At 56.8% G+C, this 16,666-nt stretch overlaps 1 protein-coding gene across 1 annotated transcript in view; it reads right to left on the bottom strand.

Moving 5' to 3' along the window:
* ADAMTS17 (ADAM metallopeptidase with thrombospondin type 1 motif 17) overlaps positions 1-16,666 on the bottom strand; it is an 86,058-nt gene that overhangs the window by 18,570 nt on the left and 50,822 nt on the right. The window contains exons 12-17 of the mRNA XM_006771776.2: positions 16,638-16,666; positions 12,146-12,312; positions 9,020-9,147; positions 6,737-6,857; positions 4,506-4,586; positions 2,346-2,503 (exon numbers count right to left, since the gene is read on the bottom strand). The exon at positions 16,638-16,666 is cut by the window's right edge and continues 4 nt beyond it. Of these exons, the coding sequence (XP_006771839.2) occupies positions 2,346-2,503; positions 4,506-4,586; positions 6,737-6,857; positions 9,020-9,147; positions 12,146-12,312; positions 16,638-16,666 (684 nt within the window). The remainder of the gene's footprint in view (positions 1-2,345; positions 2,504-4,505; positions 4,587-6,736; positions 6,858-9,019; positions 9,148-12,145; positions 12,313-16,637) is intronic.

Below are 16,666 nucleotides of genomic sequence, written 5' to 3'. Positions count from 1 at the left end.
AAGGAACGCATTTGGAAACCTGCCTAGGGTGGAAAAGAAAGTAAAAAGAAAAAAAAACCTCTTTAAAAGAGATCTTTATTATCTCAGTCTGGGAATATAAGGCTGGTGAATGGGGGATCCATCTGAAACCAATTTCGTGCAATTTCGCAGCCACGTATACTTTGTGGGCAGGTCCCCGTGGCTCCCCAGTGCGTGCATCCTGGTTTGGGGGACAGTGGCTTCTATGGACAGCCAGAGGGGCCCCTCTTGTTTCTAGATTTGCAAACTGGAAGTAACCGTCATGGTTCGCGAGAGAGAAGCGATTCACATTAACGAGGGCTGGGCCCGGGGCTGTGGCGGCTGCGGCTCTCTTTCTCTTCGGGAAGAAGGACAGAATCACAGCTTTGCTTCCTTTCTCTCCCTCCCTCTCCCTCTCTCTTTCTCTCTCTCTCTCTCTCTCTCTCTCTCTCTCTCTCGTTTTGTTTCTCGTGGTCGGAATGGATCCCGGCTGTGCCTCGGCCTGAACGGGCTGGCGATGCGCTCGGGCCATGAAAGCTTTGAGAAGAGACGGGAAATAAACCCATCCTGGCGCCTGCTACAGGGAGCAAATGCAAGGGCGGCCGGGTGACCTGAGGGTGTCCTTGGCTTCCTCTTGCAGGCCCTCTGCGTAACCGCTTTTATTTAATTATGATCATCATTACTTTTAATGCTCACCCGAGAATATTTTTCCCATTGATTTCTAGAGAGAGTGGAAGGGAGAGGTAGAGAAAGAGAGAGAGAAACATCGACCTGAGAGAGACACATCGATTGGTTGCCTCCTGCACATGCCCCTACCAGGGCTAGGAAACCTGCAATTCAGGTATGTGCCCTTGACCAGGAATCGAACCCGCGACCATTTGCCTGCAGGTGGATGCTCTAACCACTGACCAAACCAGCCAGGGCTGCGTTTATTTTGTTTTATTTTATTTTATACATTTTGGTTGCATTCAGGGCTCACAGGCAGAGCCGTCCCTGCAGTGCTTTGATATTCCTAAAAAGGATGCATGAGCCTAGCTGGTTTGGCTCAGTGGGCAGAGCGTCAGGCACAGACTGAAGGGTTGCGGGTTTGGAATTCAGGTATGTGCCCTTGACCAGGAATCGAACCCGCGACCATTTGCCTGCAGGTGGATGCTCTAACCACTGACCAAACCGGCCAGGGCTGCGTTTATTTTGTTTTATTTTACTTTATACATTTTTGTTGCATTCAGGGCTCACAGGCAGAGCTGTCCCTGCAGTGCTTTGATATTCTTAAAAAGGATGCATCAGCCTAGCCGGTTTGGCTCAGTGGGCAGAGCGTCAGGCACAGACTGAAGGGTTGCGGGTTTGGTTCCGGTCAAGGGCATGGATCTCAGTTGCAGGCTCCATGCCCAGCCCTGGTTGGGGCATGTGTGGGAAGGAACCAATCAAAGTGTCTCTCTCACATCGATGTTTCTCTCTCCCCCCAGGCCTCCCTCTACTCTCCCTAAAAAAATCAATGGAAAAAATCCGCAGGTGAGGATTAACCAAAGTAAAAAGGATGCATCAGCAGGTGGTCCCTGGGTTGGGTGGAGTCCTCCCGGACAGGGAAGACAGGACCCCACAGGTGTCTGAGACCACCCGGGGAGTCTACATTCCCGTAGAACCTGGGCCTCCCCCACCCCCAGTTCCCGGATGCCTGTTGCAAGGCGAGCTTGGAAAATCTGAGCACTGTTGGTTTGGAAGGAAGCGGAGTCAACAGCTCCTTTCCAAAAGGTAATTTCCAGTGTGGACACACACACCGAGGGGCGGGCCGGGGCCGTCTGATGTGAAAACACAGACTTCGCGCGGGCCGGCTGCTGAACGGGCCAAGTCTCCCTGGCGGCCCCAGGGCTGCACGGCTCCTTCCTGGAGGCAGTTCCCTTTAAGAAGAGGTGGGAGCCCTGCCAGCGAGGAGCCGGGGCGACGTTCTGAGAGGGGGGAAATCCGAAGCATGCCCAAAGGGATGAGATAAGAAAAGATGGAGGCCGGCCGGTGTGGCTCAGTGGTTGAGCGTCGACCTATGAACCAGGAGGCCACGGTTTGATTCCCGGTCAGGGCACAGGCCCGGGTTGTGGGCTTGATCCCCAAAAGAGGGTGTGCAGGAGGTAGCTAATCCCTGATTCTCTCTCCTCACTGATGTTTCTCTCTCTCTCTCTCTCTCTTTCTCTGTCTCCCTTCCTTTCTGAAATCAATAAAAATATATTTAAAAAGAGAAGATCAAGAGCGAGCCTTGAGCTGCAGGTGGCCAGATAAGCCACCAGGAACCGGTGCACCTGCCCGCCTCCCACACCCCCAGGAAGAAGTAGACGGGGGTCCTCTCCGAGCCTCACCATCAAGTGCAGGGGAATTTTGGTCGGTCCCTTGGCAGAAATTTTCTCCCACAGGCCCCTGCGGACGTAGCGGACCGTGGTGCCGGCGATCTGGAACTCTCCGGGGAGCTCGATCTTCCAGTCGCTGTTGATGGACCTCCGACTGGAGTCTTTGAGGGCTGGCAAGAGAACGGGACAGCATGGAGCAGAGGCCATGCAGAACATCTGTACAGAGCAACCCAATGAACCAACCTTCCCTCTCCTGGGTATAGATCCCCCAAAAATCCCCAAAATGAAAAAAATCAATAAAAACATTAAAAGGAAAAAAAAGAACACAGGGAATTCTGGAGGGACCTGGTTCTGTCTGTGATGGATGTCTGGGCTCTGATTAGCTGGGAAGAACAATTTCATTTTCAGGCTCTGCCGGGGTCAGAGGTCAGATGTTTTATTTGTATTTATTTTTTAAATATGTTTTTATTGATTTCAGAGAGGAAGGAAGAGGGAGAGACTGAAACATCAATGATGAGAATCATGGATTGGCTGCCTCCTGCACGCCCCTTACTGGGGATTGAGTCTGTAACCCGGGCATGTGCCCTGACCGGAATCGAATCTGGGACCCTTCAGTCCCCAGGCCTACGCTCTATCCACTGAGCAAACCAGCCAGGGCAGGTCCGACGTTTTAAATCGCTGAAACACAGCAGGGCCTTTGTGTATTTTGCTGAGGAGCCATTAGGAGCCTCTTAACGATGAGAGGAACTTCCCACAGAAGGGAGGGTGGGTCCCTGCTCTCCGCACCGCCCTGGCAGGGCAGACAAAACCTCCTCCAGGGCCGAGAACCTGAGGTCACGTGATGCATGTCTGTTTCCAAACCAGGCCCTCCTTTCTCCGTGCAGATATTTACATGTTGTCCGTGGACACCGGGCATGGAGGGAAAGATCGTGAGCCCTGCTGGGCAGTGTGGACGGGCATCCCTGGCCGGGAGGGCAGGCTCCTGGTTAGCGCTGGCTGCAGGCCCATGTGGGGGTCTGACCCTGTCCCCAGGCCACACCACCCCCACCCTTGGGGCTGTGCAGGAGCGGGCTCCTCGCATCTCTCCCGCCCTGGGTTGCACTGGGAAGACTTGACCCGCAGTCAACCCACTTCTAATCCTGGCGCCGCGTCAGCGCCTTTTATTTCCACCCGGAGGCCCGCCAGGGCTGTTCTGGGCCGTGGATGCGAACTGCAGAGGCATTTCCTGTTCCAGGTGGTTTCGAGCCACGAGCCAGGCGGCGTGGGCTGGAGGTAGGTGGGGCGGAATTCCTCGGGAATCGCTCCCAGCAAATGCGAGGGGAGCTCAGGGCTCCACCGGCTTGACTTCCAGAGCGCCCAGCCCCGGTGCCAACATGGCTGGGTTGCACTAAACTTTAGAAACGTCATGAGCGTGGACCACCTCCGGGCTTGCCCTCGTGCATACCCCAGGCCCTGGAATCCTGGGGTTCTGATTGGCAGAGGAGATGAGGGGACCAAGGCAGGCCCGGCTGGTGTGGCTCAGTGGTTGAGCATCGACCTATGAACCAGGAGGTCACGGTTTGATTCCCGGTCTGGGCACATACCCAGGGTGCAGGCTCAATCCCGCTGTCTGATTGGCAGGAGAGGTGAGGGGACCAAGGCAGGCCCGGCTGGTGTGGCTCAGTGGTTGAGCATCGTCCTATGAACCAGGAGGTCACGGTTTGATTCCCGGTCTGGGCACATACCCAGGGTGCAGGCTCAATCCCGTGTGGGGTGTGCAGGAGGCAGCAGATCCATGATTCTCTGTCATCACTGATGTCTCTCTCTCCCTCTCCCTCTCCCTTCCTCTCTGACATCAATAAAAGTATGTATTTTTGAAAGTCCATTCCATGTGGGAATTAGAAGCTGAGCGATCTCATGGACCCTGACACCCTGCTGCCCTTTTCACATTTCCAGGGAAGAGCAGAGATAATGGCCCCAATGTTGCTCGCTACCGGGGCTGGCGTCTGCTGAGCGATGGCGCTGGGAAGTCCCGGCAGCCTGAACCATGAGTCCTCCTATCACGACACCTAAGGTATGAGTTTGACACCGATGTCCTGGGAGAATGCTGCTGACCCGATGACGGGCCCGCCCCGTCCTCCGCCTCCATCCTCAGAACAGACATCGCGAGTCAGGTCATTGTTTTGGCGTTACCTAGGAAACTGTGGGCGGGTTTGTCCTCCACCACGCGGATCCTCCGAGCTCCGGCAGGAATGACAGCAGCTTCGATATAGCCTGTGGTGACGGATAACATGGGTGAACCACTCCTGCTCCATCTCCCACTGAAGTCCCCTCTCCCCCGTCCCCCATAGAGATTTCAGAGCTGGTGGGAGGTACAGCTATGGCAAGTGTCAATCACAGAGCGTTCTTCTATGGCCACAGCCCCTGGGCTGCCGAATTCCAGAGAGCAGCACTGACTTATTTGCACGAGGGATGGGTTGAACCGTATCCCGCCCCCCACCTCCCAATTCATTGGTTAAAGTCCTAACCCCCGGGACTCAGAATGCGACCTGATTTGGATTCGCGTCACTGAAGATGCAATTAGTTCACACAAGGTCTTTGTTATATTTTTAAAAACAGAATAGACTGTTTAAGAAGGTTTCTCTTTCAGAACAAAACGCAAAGGGGTGCAGAGCTCACAGGTCACCGTGGGGGGTTCCCGTGGACACCAGTTGCGGGCGCTAAGGCCCACGTGGACTAAAGGCCATAACATTAAAATGGCGATTTACTGAATGAAGTGAAAGCCTCGTACTAAGAGCTTTCAAAACACCCCATTCAAACCACTTCGCTGTGTTAACTCCACTGAAGGCTGAGCCCACCCCGGAGGAAAGCAGTGTGATGGCCAATTCGAGGCGATTCCTTCACAGATGAGTTGCCCGGGGCCTGGATCAGTTCAAGGCTGGGAGGCGACAGGCCAGAGGGTCATACTACCTCCACGCAGCCCCACAGGACACGGGAGGAAGGCATCCCGGAGGACATGGACGCTGTCCCCGTGGGGGCTGCTCAGAATTCCCAGCTTCAGTATTGAAGGTAAGTGGACCCAGAGGAGGTCAGACAAGGGTCAGGATTTCTCAGAACCGGGCAGAAAGCCTGCGTCCGATCGCTTTTCATCTCCGGGATGGTATTTCTCTGTGATAGTCACCCTCGAGGGTGATAAGACATTCCTCCTGGGCGCTGGGCAGAGATGAAAGGTGCCTCCCTATCTGAGCTGACAGAATCGGCCGGCCCGTCAGCCACACTTGGCGCCACGGAGATGTCACATGACCTGGGGGAATCATACTATTTCGAAGTTGGGTTCCTCCTTCAACCTGAAATGCCCTGCCCCACCCCCACGGACAGCTAATCTCTAATTGGCCTTTTATTAAAAAAAAATTTTTTTTTTATTGATTTCAGAGAGGAAAGGAGAGGGAGAGAGAGACAGAAGCATCAACAATGAGAGAGAATCATGGATCGGCTGCCTCCTGCACGCCCCCTAGTGGGGATCAAGCCTGCAACCTGGGCATGTGCCCTGACTGGAAATTGAACCGTGACCTCCTGGTTCATAGGTCGACGCTCAACCACTGAGGCACGCTGCCTGGACCACCTCTCCTTGTTCTTTAGGGCGTAGGGGTGCCCTCATCTGCCCGCAGCCCTGAGGGAGGCGCCCTGCAGCACCCCCGCTGAGCTGCCTCCCCCTCATACATGCACTCAGGCTGTTGGCTGGGGGTCCCCTCCTTGGACTCGGCGACAGCTGCATTTTCCTTCTGCACACCTCCTGCCTCTAACATTGTCGTCATGCTGAATCAATGTGCACTGGATGAAAGGCTCACGGGCGACCGTGGCTCGGTGGTGGAGCATCGACCTATGAACCAGGAGGTCATGGTTCAATTCCTGGTCAGCGCACAGGCCCGGGCTGCGGGCTCGATCCCCAGTAGGGGGCGTGCAGGAGGCAGCCGATCCAGGATTCTCTGTCCCACTGATGTTTCTCTCCCTCTCCCTCTCCTTTCCTCTCTCTGAAATCAATAAAAACATATTTTTGGGGAAAAAAATCAATGGAAAAAATACCCTTGGGTCCCGAGGATTCACAACAACAAAAACATCTGAAGCGGCTCAGTGGCCGGTGGCTACGAGACTGGACGGAGCCCCCCGGCCTCGCTCAGTCCCCTCAGGAGCCGGGGGGCAGCACGGATTCGCACACAAGCCGCCTGCCTGACAGATGGACGCCTGCGTCACTGTGGATAAGACGCCTTTCTCTGCCTTGCAGAAGCTGTGACACTGAGTCCCAGTCACCCTCTCGATGACCCACCAGCCCTTCCATACGAAACGCAGGGAGTGCACGCGATCGCTGGCTTGGGGGTCAGGGAAGTAAGACGTCCCTAACGCACAGGCTTGCACCCCGCGCTCACCTGTCCCCCGGGAGTGGCTGAAGTCGCCCTTGACCACGCGGCAGGTCTTGCCGTCCCCGCTGCACACCCCGCACCGGTCCTCTTTGGCCGCTGACCCGATGATGCCGTCGCAGCCGATCTTCTAGAAGACCAGAGAGCTGGGTTAGCCTGGGCTCCCGTCTCACAAAGGTCTGCCACGTGATGCTGGGACCCCCATACTTTCAGAGGCCCGAGCAAATAGGCTAATTTAGTTTAAGACCAGAAGATCAAAGAATGAATGGGATCCAGCTTGCGTTATGTTCGGCAGGACACCCACCTCACGGCCGAACATAATCTTTCGTGTCTGACAGAGAGAAGGAGGCCCAGGAAGGCAGCAGTGCTCCCAGCCCAGCCGGCGGGGGCTCAGTGGGTTTCATTTTTCTGGCTGGGAGGGAGAGCACGTGCTTTCTGTAACGTAACGGCCGTCTTGCAATGACAGCCGCGTTCTCTCTCCCATCAGAGGGACGCCACCGACTCCTCATTTTCATTTGGACTGAAGACTTTCAGGCCGGCAGCACCAGCCCTCGGCCGGCATTTTCTGGGCTCCCGGTTAGTTCTAACAATTCACAGCCCTCGCCTACTTTTTTAATGTATATTTTTATTGATTTCAGAGAGGAAAAGAGAGGGAGAGAGAGAGAGAGAGAAAGAGAGAGAGAGAGAGAAACATCAACGATGAGAGAGAATATGGATCAGTTGCCTCCTGCACGCCCCCTACAAGGGATCGAGCCTGCAATCTGGACCTGTGCCCTGACCAGGAATCGAACCGTGACCTCCTGGTTCATAGGTTGACGCTCAGCCACTGAGCCCGGCTGGCTGGGCTCGTCTTCCCCTTCTCGACTTTCCCCTTGTTTGGTTAAAGGCCGCGCCATCTCTCCGAGAACGGGCGCCTGGAAAAGAACATTTCTGAGTTCTCCCGTATCTCAACGTTCCTTTATTTTGCTCCCATGCTTGGTTGCCGGCTTGGCAGCAGAATTCTAGAATCCTGCAGGAGTCTATAATTATCTCCCCTTCTCCTGCCAGGGTGCGTTTTCCTGTGTGTTTTTCTTGGTCTTTCTCGGGCCGGCTGCTGCTTTTCTTCAAACAGCAGGTCATCGCTGGTTGACCGCTCGCATTTGAGAAGGAGGCACGCGGGAAGACCAACCCGGGGAGCTAGACGTGAGGGCGGGGGTGTCGCGTGGGGGGCTTCCACTCGGGTGAGTGCCGTGCTCACGCGCTGAGCCCCGCGGGCCGGGCCCTCCCTCCTTTCTCTTTCTTTGTCTCCTTCCGTGGCATTTATCACTGTTCCAGTGAGTCACAGACATGCAACATCAGGATGGGTTTGGGGACTATATCCCAGTGGGTGGGGCAAGTCCCCAAAAGCCAGGCATTGGTACCCCTGGGGTGCCACTTGCAAAGGCACCAGCTTCGTTCTGTATCTTTTGTCTCAAACCAGAGCAGAGCTTGTCCAAAAACATACGCTCACCTACGCCGCCCACCCTCGCCTCGGCATCGCACCTGCTCTTCCCTTTGTCATCACGTTTCAGGTTATTCAAACAGTTTTGAACATTTAAACACTATGAGACCCCTACTCTTTCAGCCACCTCAACTCCTAGGTGGTAGCCAGGTGATCCTGCAGGGCGGGTACCAGCCTGCAGGTGGGAGGCAGCACCCTGGCACCTTCTTAAGAAAACCCATTCCTCTGCCCGGGCGGTGTGGCTCGGTGGTTGAGCAGAGCGGTCGACCCATGAACCAGGAGGTCACGGTTGGATTCCTGGTCAGGGCACACACCTGGGTGGCGGGCTCCATCCCCAGTGTGGGGCATGCAGGAGGCGGCCGATCCATCAATCGATGTTTCTCTCTCATTAATCTTTCTGTCTCTCTCCCTCTCTCTTCCACTCTCTCTAAAATCAAGAAAATATATATTTTTAATCCTCACCAGAGGATATTTTCCCAGTGATTTTAGAGAGAGTGGAAGAGAGAGTAAGACAGAGAGAAATATTGATGTGAGAGGGACACATTGATTGGTTGCCTGCTGCACACTCCTTGACCAGGGCCAGGGCTGGGGAGGAACCTGCAACCGAGGTACGTGCCCTTGACTGGAATCGAACCTGGGACCCTTCGGTCTGCAGCCTGACGTTCTATCCACTGCGCCACACTGGTCAGGGCAATAAAAATATATTAAAAAAAAAAAACCCACTCCCCCAGGTCTCCCTGGGCTCCCGCCCACACCGAGCCCCTCTGAGGAGGGCGAGCCGCCCCGCCGAGGACACACAGAGCACACGTCACCTGGCACCTGCCGTGCACGCAGAGGTCGGTCTCGTAGGGCCCACAGGGCGTGCCGTCCAGGACCCTGTCGGCCACCAGCAGCGGGGACTCCTTCCCCAGGGGCGAGCAGTACAGCTCACACGGCTTATCTGGGGAGGGAAGGGGTGAACGTCGGCGTGAGGAGGGCCATGCAGGGCGCGGGGGATTGCTTTGCAAAGAGACCGCGAGAGGAACATGGATGCCTGCGTGCTCTCTCCACCAGAGTCTTCCTAGGGGGCCTCCCGGGGGCCTGGGAGCGAGGGTGGGGCTGACGGGGCCACAGAGGACTGGACACTGAGCTGGAGGGTTCCTGCCTCAGCAGACACGCTTGCACCAGTGCCCAGGCTTTCGTGAATGAGTGACGGTCACTGAACGGCCACTGTGCTCAGCTGCTTTCCGTGGCTGGTGTCCCGTGGCACCCTGATCCACGCCCTCGGTGGGAAGGCTTGTCTTAGGAGGCTAGAGGGGAGTGTCCTAAAGGTATAAGGAAGAGTCCTTTGGCTAAAGCAGTTTGAAAACAGTGAATTAAAAAAATTTTTTTTTAATTTTTATTAATTCCAGAGAGAGGAAGGGAGAGGGAGAGAGAGAGAAACATCAATGATAAGAGAGAATCATGGACCGGCTGCCTCCTGCACGCCCCCTCCTGGGGATCGAGCCCGCAGCCCGGGCAGTGCACGCCCCCTCCTGGGGATCGAGCCCGCAACTCGGGCAGATGCCATGACTGGGAATCGAACCGTGACCTCCTGGTTCATAGGTCGCTGCTCAACCACTGAGCAACACCGGCCGGGCAGGCAACTTCCCTCTGTTTTGTTAATAAGCAGCTCCAGCTGGCTTCACTGAGCTGGAGTGACAGAGCCCACACCATCACACCCGCCCGGTCCCCTGGGGGGGCTCCGGCCCGGAGGGGTTCCGCCGTGCCGGGGAGACGGAGCTGGAATGTGCCTCCAGCCTTGGCCAAGTCCTCCGACGCCTCGGCGGGCGCATGGCCTGCTGGCCCGGCCGGGCGGCCTGAACTCTGCAAGGTCTGCGCTGCGATGAGATTCCGCGGGGAAGGCAGAGACGAGGTGGGCTGGGCCCCGGGCCACGTCCACGGTTCTGTCTGAAGGCTTTTCCACGGAGAAGCCATTTCTAAGGAGCGTCTTTGTCTCCTGCGGGAGGCGGGAAGGGCTTGTGGTCCCGAGTCCTCCCTTGGAAAATCTACCTCTGCAAGAATTTCCTTGTTTTCCTTTTTCTTTTTCCTTTGCTCAAGAAGAGAAAATAGAAAAAATATATAGCTTCTCCCTCCCTGAACTGTGCGTCACCGGCCAAAGAATTCCGCCGCGATAGCAGAGCTATGAATAGGGCGGTCGGGACGGGCTCCGAGGAGCCGAGCCGGGGCCGGGCCCTGCGGAAAGCGGCTTTGGAGAGGGACGCTGACACTCTGCCCTCCCTCCCTGCTCTGGGTCGGCCATTGAGAGTCCCCCCCACAGGGAGGTGGCCCCCGCAAAGCCCTGGGCTCCAGGTCTCTCCGTCCAAGGCGAAATGCTGACTGTACCCCGCTTCCTCATCCAAGACGGTGGCCTTTTTAGCGCCCGGCCAGCATGGCTCAGTGGTTGAGTGTTGACCTAGGGACCAGGAGGTCACGGTTCGAATCCCCGTCAGGGCACATGCCCGCGTTGCGGGCTCCATCTCCAGTAGGGGGCGTGCAGGAGGCAGCCCATCCATGATTCTCTCCCATCATTGATGTTTCTCTCTCTCTCCCTTCCTCTCTGAAATCAATACAAATATATTAAAATCAATAAATACGGTGGCCCCTTTCAGGTCAAAGGCGGAGGCGCTCATCACTTCTTGCTTTGGGAGAAAAAACACCATAAAGTGAGTGGGTGGGACCGTCCGAAGGCAATGAGCTTCCCCGAGGAGCCCCTGCGAGGCCCCCGGAGGGGTGTGGGCAGAGGTGGCTCCCAGCCCCTGCGACAACGCGAAGGCAGCCGAGGAGGCCAGCCCTCCAGCAGCGGTTAGAAGTGAAGAGGGAGTGTAACAGGGACTTGGAGAAATGGGTGGAAAAACAGACATTTCAGTGGGATTTCTGCGTTTGCAGAAACGAGGCCGGAGAACTGCAAACCAAAGCAAGAGGCGAAGGAGAGGAAAACACAGACCCCGTGCACATAGCGGAGTGGAGCGGAGGGCGGGGCGAGTCCCTTGGACGTGACCTCCTCTTGCTCCCAGGGAGGGGAGAGGCCCGGCCCCGGCCTCGGAGTCCTGGCCGACCTGTGGGCCTGGCTGGAGGTTTGCGAGCCCGGCCTCCCTCCCGACTAGGGATCCAGTGCACCCGGGGCTGCGGGGAGCCTCCTGCGTCCCAGGCACGGCCGGGCCGAGGGCGGTGAGAGTCTGTGCGGGCAGCTGCCCACACCCTCCTGGGAAGGCGGGCTCCCCTCCCCCTTGACTGCAGGGGAAGCCGAGGTACAAAGGCTCCACGGGGTTGGCCCTGGCTGGTCTGGCTCAGTGGGTTGAGCGTCGGCCTGTGGACTGAAGGGTCCAGGGTTCGATTCCACGCCCGGGTTGCAGGCTCAATCCCCAGGAGGGGGCGTGCAGGAGGCAGCCGACCCATGATTCTCTCTCATCATGGATGTTTTTCTCTCTCTCTCCTGCTCCCTTCCTCTCTGAAATCAATAAAAATAAAAAACTTACAAAAAGAGTAAAAACCAACCCAAAATGACCCAGGAAATTGCAAGGCAGAGCCAACACTGGAAAGGGAGCAGCAGACGCCCACTGTCCCGGCCCCCAACAGCCTCCCTCTCCACACGGTTGGCCCTGGGCCCCGGAAGCAGGCAGCAGGCTGCCGGTACCCCTCCCCCGACCCCCACCCCCACACCCGCTTGCTGCAAATGCCGGTGCGGGAGGCCTCTGGGCTGCTGCCTGCCTTGCAGCTGCTCTTGGGAAATGGCACAGAGCTATGTCGTCCAAGGCCAACCCCAGGCTCACGCCGTGGGTCCCTCCCAGGCTGACTGGGCAGGAGGACTGGGGCACCCTTCGGGGAGGACTGCGGGTGGGTGCGCCCTCTGGGTTTCCCCGGGAGGCGTGAGGTTCCTGGGGAAGGGACGGAGGGAAAGGACGCGCCATGTTCCTCACCGTCCACCACCACCGCCGTCAGCAGGCCCTTCTTCTTGCTGCTCAGCCGGTCATGGGTCTGGCACTGCTGGTCCCGGAAGCTGGGCAGGCCCTTGGGGCAGGGCGGGTTCTCGCAGACCGCGTGCTCCACGCTGGCGCCCAGGCAGTGCGCGCCTCCGGGCCCGGGGCTGGAGGGGAGAGACCGGCCCCCCGAGTTAGCCAGACCCAGCGGGTGCTCCGTGTCTGCCTCCTTCCCAGGAGTGGGAGGGGCCGGGCGAGGCCTCCCAGCACCCCCTCTGCTCACACACCTCCCATCTCGGCAGCCCCAGCCCCACATGGACTGCGAGTGTGAGTGAGCCCTCAGGGAAACGCATCCCGAGGCTGCAAGGTCATCTGGACACGCAATGTGGTGAGTATGGGTTAGCAAGATCCACTCACTGTGCCTTTCACCTGCACTTAAAACGTAGCCATCAGGCCCGGCCGGCGTGGCTCAGTGGTTGAGCATCGACCTGCGAACCAGGAGGTCAGGGTTCGATTCCCGGTCAGGGCACATGCCTGGGTTGTGGGCTCGATCCCCAGTAGGGAGCGTGCAGGAGGCAGCCAATCCATGATTCTCTCATCATGGATGTTTCTCTCTCTCGCCCTCTCCTTTCCTCTCTGACCTCTATAAAAATAAATTTAAAAAATAAAAACCATCCATGTGGACACCAGGTGGCTGGCGAGTGGAAAGGGCACATCCGGGGTTTCCCTGTGGGAACAAAAGCCGTGACAGGTGCATGGCGTCACCCCCGCCCTCCAGGGGCCTTAGCAAGCAGGCTGCTTCCCCTCCTGATGCTCCCGGGGGACCCCACCCCGGTGACCTGCCGCCTTCCTGGCTCCACGGCCCTTCCTCCTTGGGCTCCGACAGAGCTGGCACTTCACCCAAGAGCGTCCGAGCCGTTGCATCCCTCCTCCCCAAACACCGGCCCTGCGATGCAGGGGGCACCGGCATCCGAATGAGAGGTGACCTTCCTACCAGGCTTTTGGCGGAAACTCCCACCAAAAGGGACACAAATCAGGGCAGGGAAACATGAGCCCAGGAGGCTGCAGCCAAGACATGGCTGACCCCCAAGGCCTGGAGGTCAGCTGGCAAGAAGCGCAAATTCCAATAGCTGGAAAGACCAAGGCCAGAGAGAGAGAAAAGCGGGCGAAGGGAGGGACTCTCTTGCCAGTGTGTTTGGACAGTGAATAAACCAGCTGTAGGAGACAGGAAAGGGGCCAGGACTGAAGGGAAGGGGGTGAGGGGATGGGGGGGTGGAAAGTCTCTGAGGCCAGGCCGGGATGCGCAGAGCAGGGAGGTTTGCACATCCTGGGAAATCGCAGGGCCGCCAGCCTGGTGTGCTGAGGGCTGAGCGGGAGGGAATGCTGTTGGGTCAGCGCTTGGCGCTGGGCCCCATCAGCTGTGTTTTGTAACAATCACCACATCAGGCCCTTCTGCAAAAGCGGCTGACGCGGAGGCCTGGGCCTCATACAGCTCCCCAGAGGGAGGCGCCCCGGCGGCGGCTGGAACAGCCCCCAGGCCGGCCCCTTCACTTCCCATTCACCTGCGGAGGATCCCTGACGGCGAGGACAAGGGCCTGCCACTGCTCCTTAGGACAGGAAGTCTGGTGTTTTTAAAATATATACATATTTGTGTTGATTTCAGAGAGGAAGGGGGGGAGAGAGAGAGAAACATCAGTGATGAGAGAGAATCATGGATCGGCTGCCTCCCGCATGCCCCACACTGGGGATGGAGCCCACAACCTGGGCATGTGCCCTGACTGGGAGTCAAACCCAGACCTCCTGGCTCATAGGTCGACGCTCAACCACGGAGCCATGCCGGCCGGGCAGGAAGATCGGACAGAGCACCAAGGTGTAAATATTACCGGAGCAAAACCAGATTGCTGGGCTCCCTCGGAATAAACCAGGCTAGGTCAGAGCTTAGAGCTGGTCCCAAGAGGGCATGGAGCACCCTATCCGTGGGTGACAGTCTTGCGGGCACAGGGCGGGCACCGGTGAAGACGGCCCTCGTGTGCAGGGGGACTGGCCCCGCTCCCTGGCTGCCCATAGCGGTTGGGGGGCCTCAGTGAAGCAGATGGTCCAAGGCCCGCCTGACCCACCGCTTTGGCACAATCCTTTGCAATAAGCTCAGTGTTTCAGGGAAACAACACGAGGTGTGTGCCTGGGGGGCACTGCAAATGCACTGGGTCGCTGACTCTGAGCGAGCGGGCAGCCAGGTGGTGGGGGTTGGGGGGGGCGCAGCACAGATGATGGAGGGCTGTACTGAGTGGTGCCCAAACAGGGGTGGCTCTATCATCCATCTATTATCTACCATCTATCTACCTATCTATCATCTATTATCTATCCTCTACCACCTATCTGTTATCTGCTATCTATCATCTATCTAGCTTCTATTTATCTATCCATCTATCATATATCTATCATGTCTCTATTATCTATCATCTACCTATCATCCTATCTAATAATAGACAAACATGGTAATTGACCATACCTTCGCTACCAGTGAGATATGCAAATTAACCGCCAACAAAGATGGTTAATTTGCATACGTAGGCGCAAAGTGGTGGATCAAAGACTGAAGGCGGCTCCAGCCAGGGCAGCGAAAGCTTGAAGGCAGCTCCGGCCAGAGCGAAGGCCTGAGTCCCGGGTGCTGGAGGAAAACCGGTGCCGGCAGCCAAGGGAAGTGAAGGCCTATTGCATGAATCTTTTCGTGCAACAAGCCTCTAGTCTATCTATATTCTATCATCTATCTATATTCTATCTATCATCTATCTAATTATCATCTATTTTATATATCTCCTGTCACCTATCTATCTGTTATCTATCTATCTATCTATCTATCAATCATCTACTTATCTATCTATCTACCTACCTATCTATCATCTAGCTATCTATTATCCATCATCTATCTACCTATCATCTACTTATCTACTTATCTGTCTATCTATCTATCTTTCTATCTCCTATTGGTTCTCTTTCTCTGGGAAACCTTATATACCATCAATGCTCTTAATGAAACAGTCATTCCTAAAGCACGGAACACCCCCTGTGAGTCCGGCACTGTCGGGGGCCAGGGGAAAGGGTTTCAATAAGACAAAATGTGCAGCACCGATTCCCTTAGCACTACCAGAACGAACAAGGTGTTCCTGGCATAGACTGAACTGTGAGCACACACTTCACTGTAACCGGGGCCTCCACACCGGCCAGGGGAGCGACCCCGAGAGAGTCAGCGCCTCTGCCCCCGGCCCCCCGGAGCGTGTGATTTATGGGGCTGGGACCCCGCCAGGGCCGCGGGGTTTTGCACACAAGGGGGATTTGCTAATTCTTCATCAACATGACTTAATTGTGGATAAAAAAGCCTTTCGGGTGAGTCATCATTCATAACGCGCTCCTTTACGACATTAATGGGATGCAGCTGAGGGCCCAGGAGACGGAAAACGGGCCCTTTTAAGAAACAGTGAAAAGGGGGAGTTTCGAGAGAAGAGCAAAACCCACGAGGCGAGGGCAGCGTGACTGAGCACACACCTAGCCCCACGCGTTCCGAACCGACGTGCGAAGATGGACCAAAGAAAGACGACCTGAAAACCACGGTTCCCAGTCAAACAGCTCCAGGAGGGCAGCTTCTGATACGCAGGTGAGCTCGGCAGCCACCCCAGCGCCTCCCCCGACACCGTGGCCGGCAGGCAGCTTCCACAGCAGCCAGCAGCCGCCTCCTCCCGCCTATGGCTTCCCTAGAATGACCTCCACTGAGCAGCGCGAGTGGCCCGCCGGCCAGAGCGTCTGTCCTCCCGCTGTCCCTGGGAGCCTTTTAAAAAATCTTTTATTTCTATTGATTTTGTGGTTGTAATACCCTAAGGACATTTTCTGCACTGATTTTTAGAGAGAGTGGAAGAGGGAGAGGCAGAGAGAGACATCGATGTGAGAGAGACACACGGATTGGCTGCCTCCTGCGTGCACCCCGTTGGGGCCGGGGATGGAGCCTGAAATCAAGGTTTGTGCCCTAGACCAGAATCGAACCTGCGGCCTTTCAGTCTGCAGGCCAACACTTTATCCAGGGAGACACGCCGGCTGGGGGTTATTGATTCGAGAGAGAGAGAGGAAGCAGAAGGAGAGAAACATCAGTGATGAGAGAGAATCATGGATCGGCTGCCTCCTGCACGCCCCCTACTGGGGATGGAGCTTGAAACCCGGGCATGTGCCCTGACCGGGAATCGAACCCTGACCTCCTGGTTCCTGGGTGGACGCTCAGCCCCTGGGCCACGCCAGCCCGGCTCTGGAAGCCTTTGGATGGGGGTGCGGGCGAGGAACAGCGGCTCTGTTCCCCAGAAAAAGCTGGGCCTACGAGGCCCCCGGGCACGTGTCCCGCCCCCGACCTTGTGTATTCCCGTCCTTGCGCGACAAACCCTGTCCAGGGCAGTGAGACCCGCAGGTCCGCGAGCGATGGGGGTGCGGGGAGGCGGGGCGGGGCACTCACGGGGGGTTGTCGCATTTCCTCTGCCTGAA

The sequence above is a fragment of the Myotis davidii genome, unplaced genomic scaffold (assembly GCF_000327345.1).
Source record: "Myotis davidii unplaced genomic scaffold, ASM32734v1 scaffold164, whole genome shotgun sequence".
NCBI classification, from domain to species: Eukaryota; Metazoa; Chordata; class Mammalia; order Chiroptera; family Vespertilionidae; genus Myotis; species Myotis davidii.
This window is presented reverse-complemented; position numbering and strand designations above follow the sequence as displayed.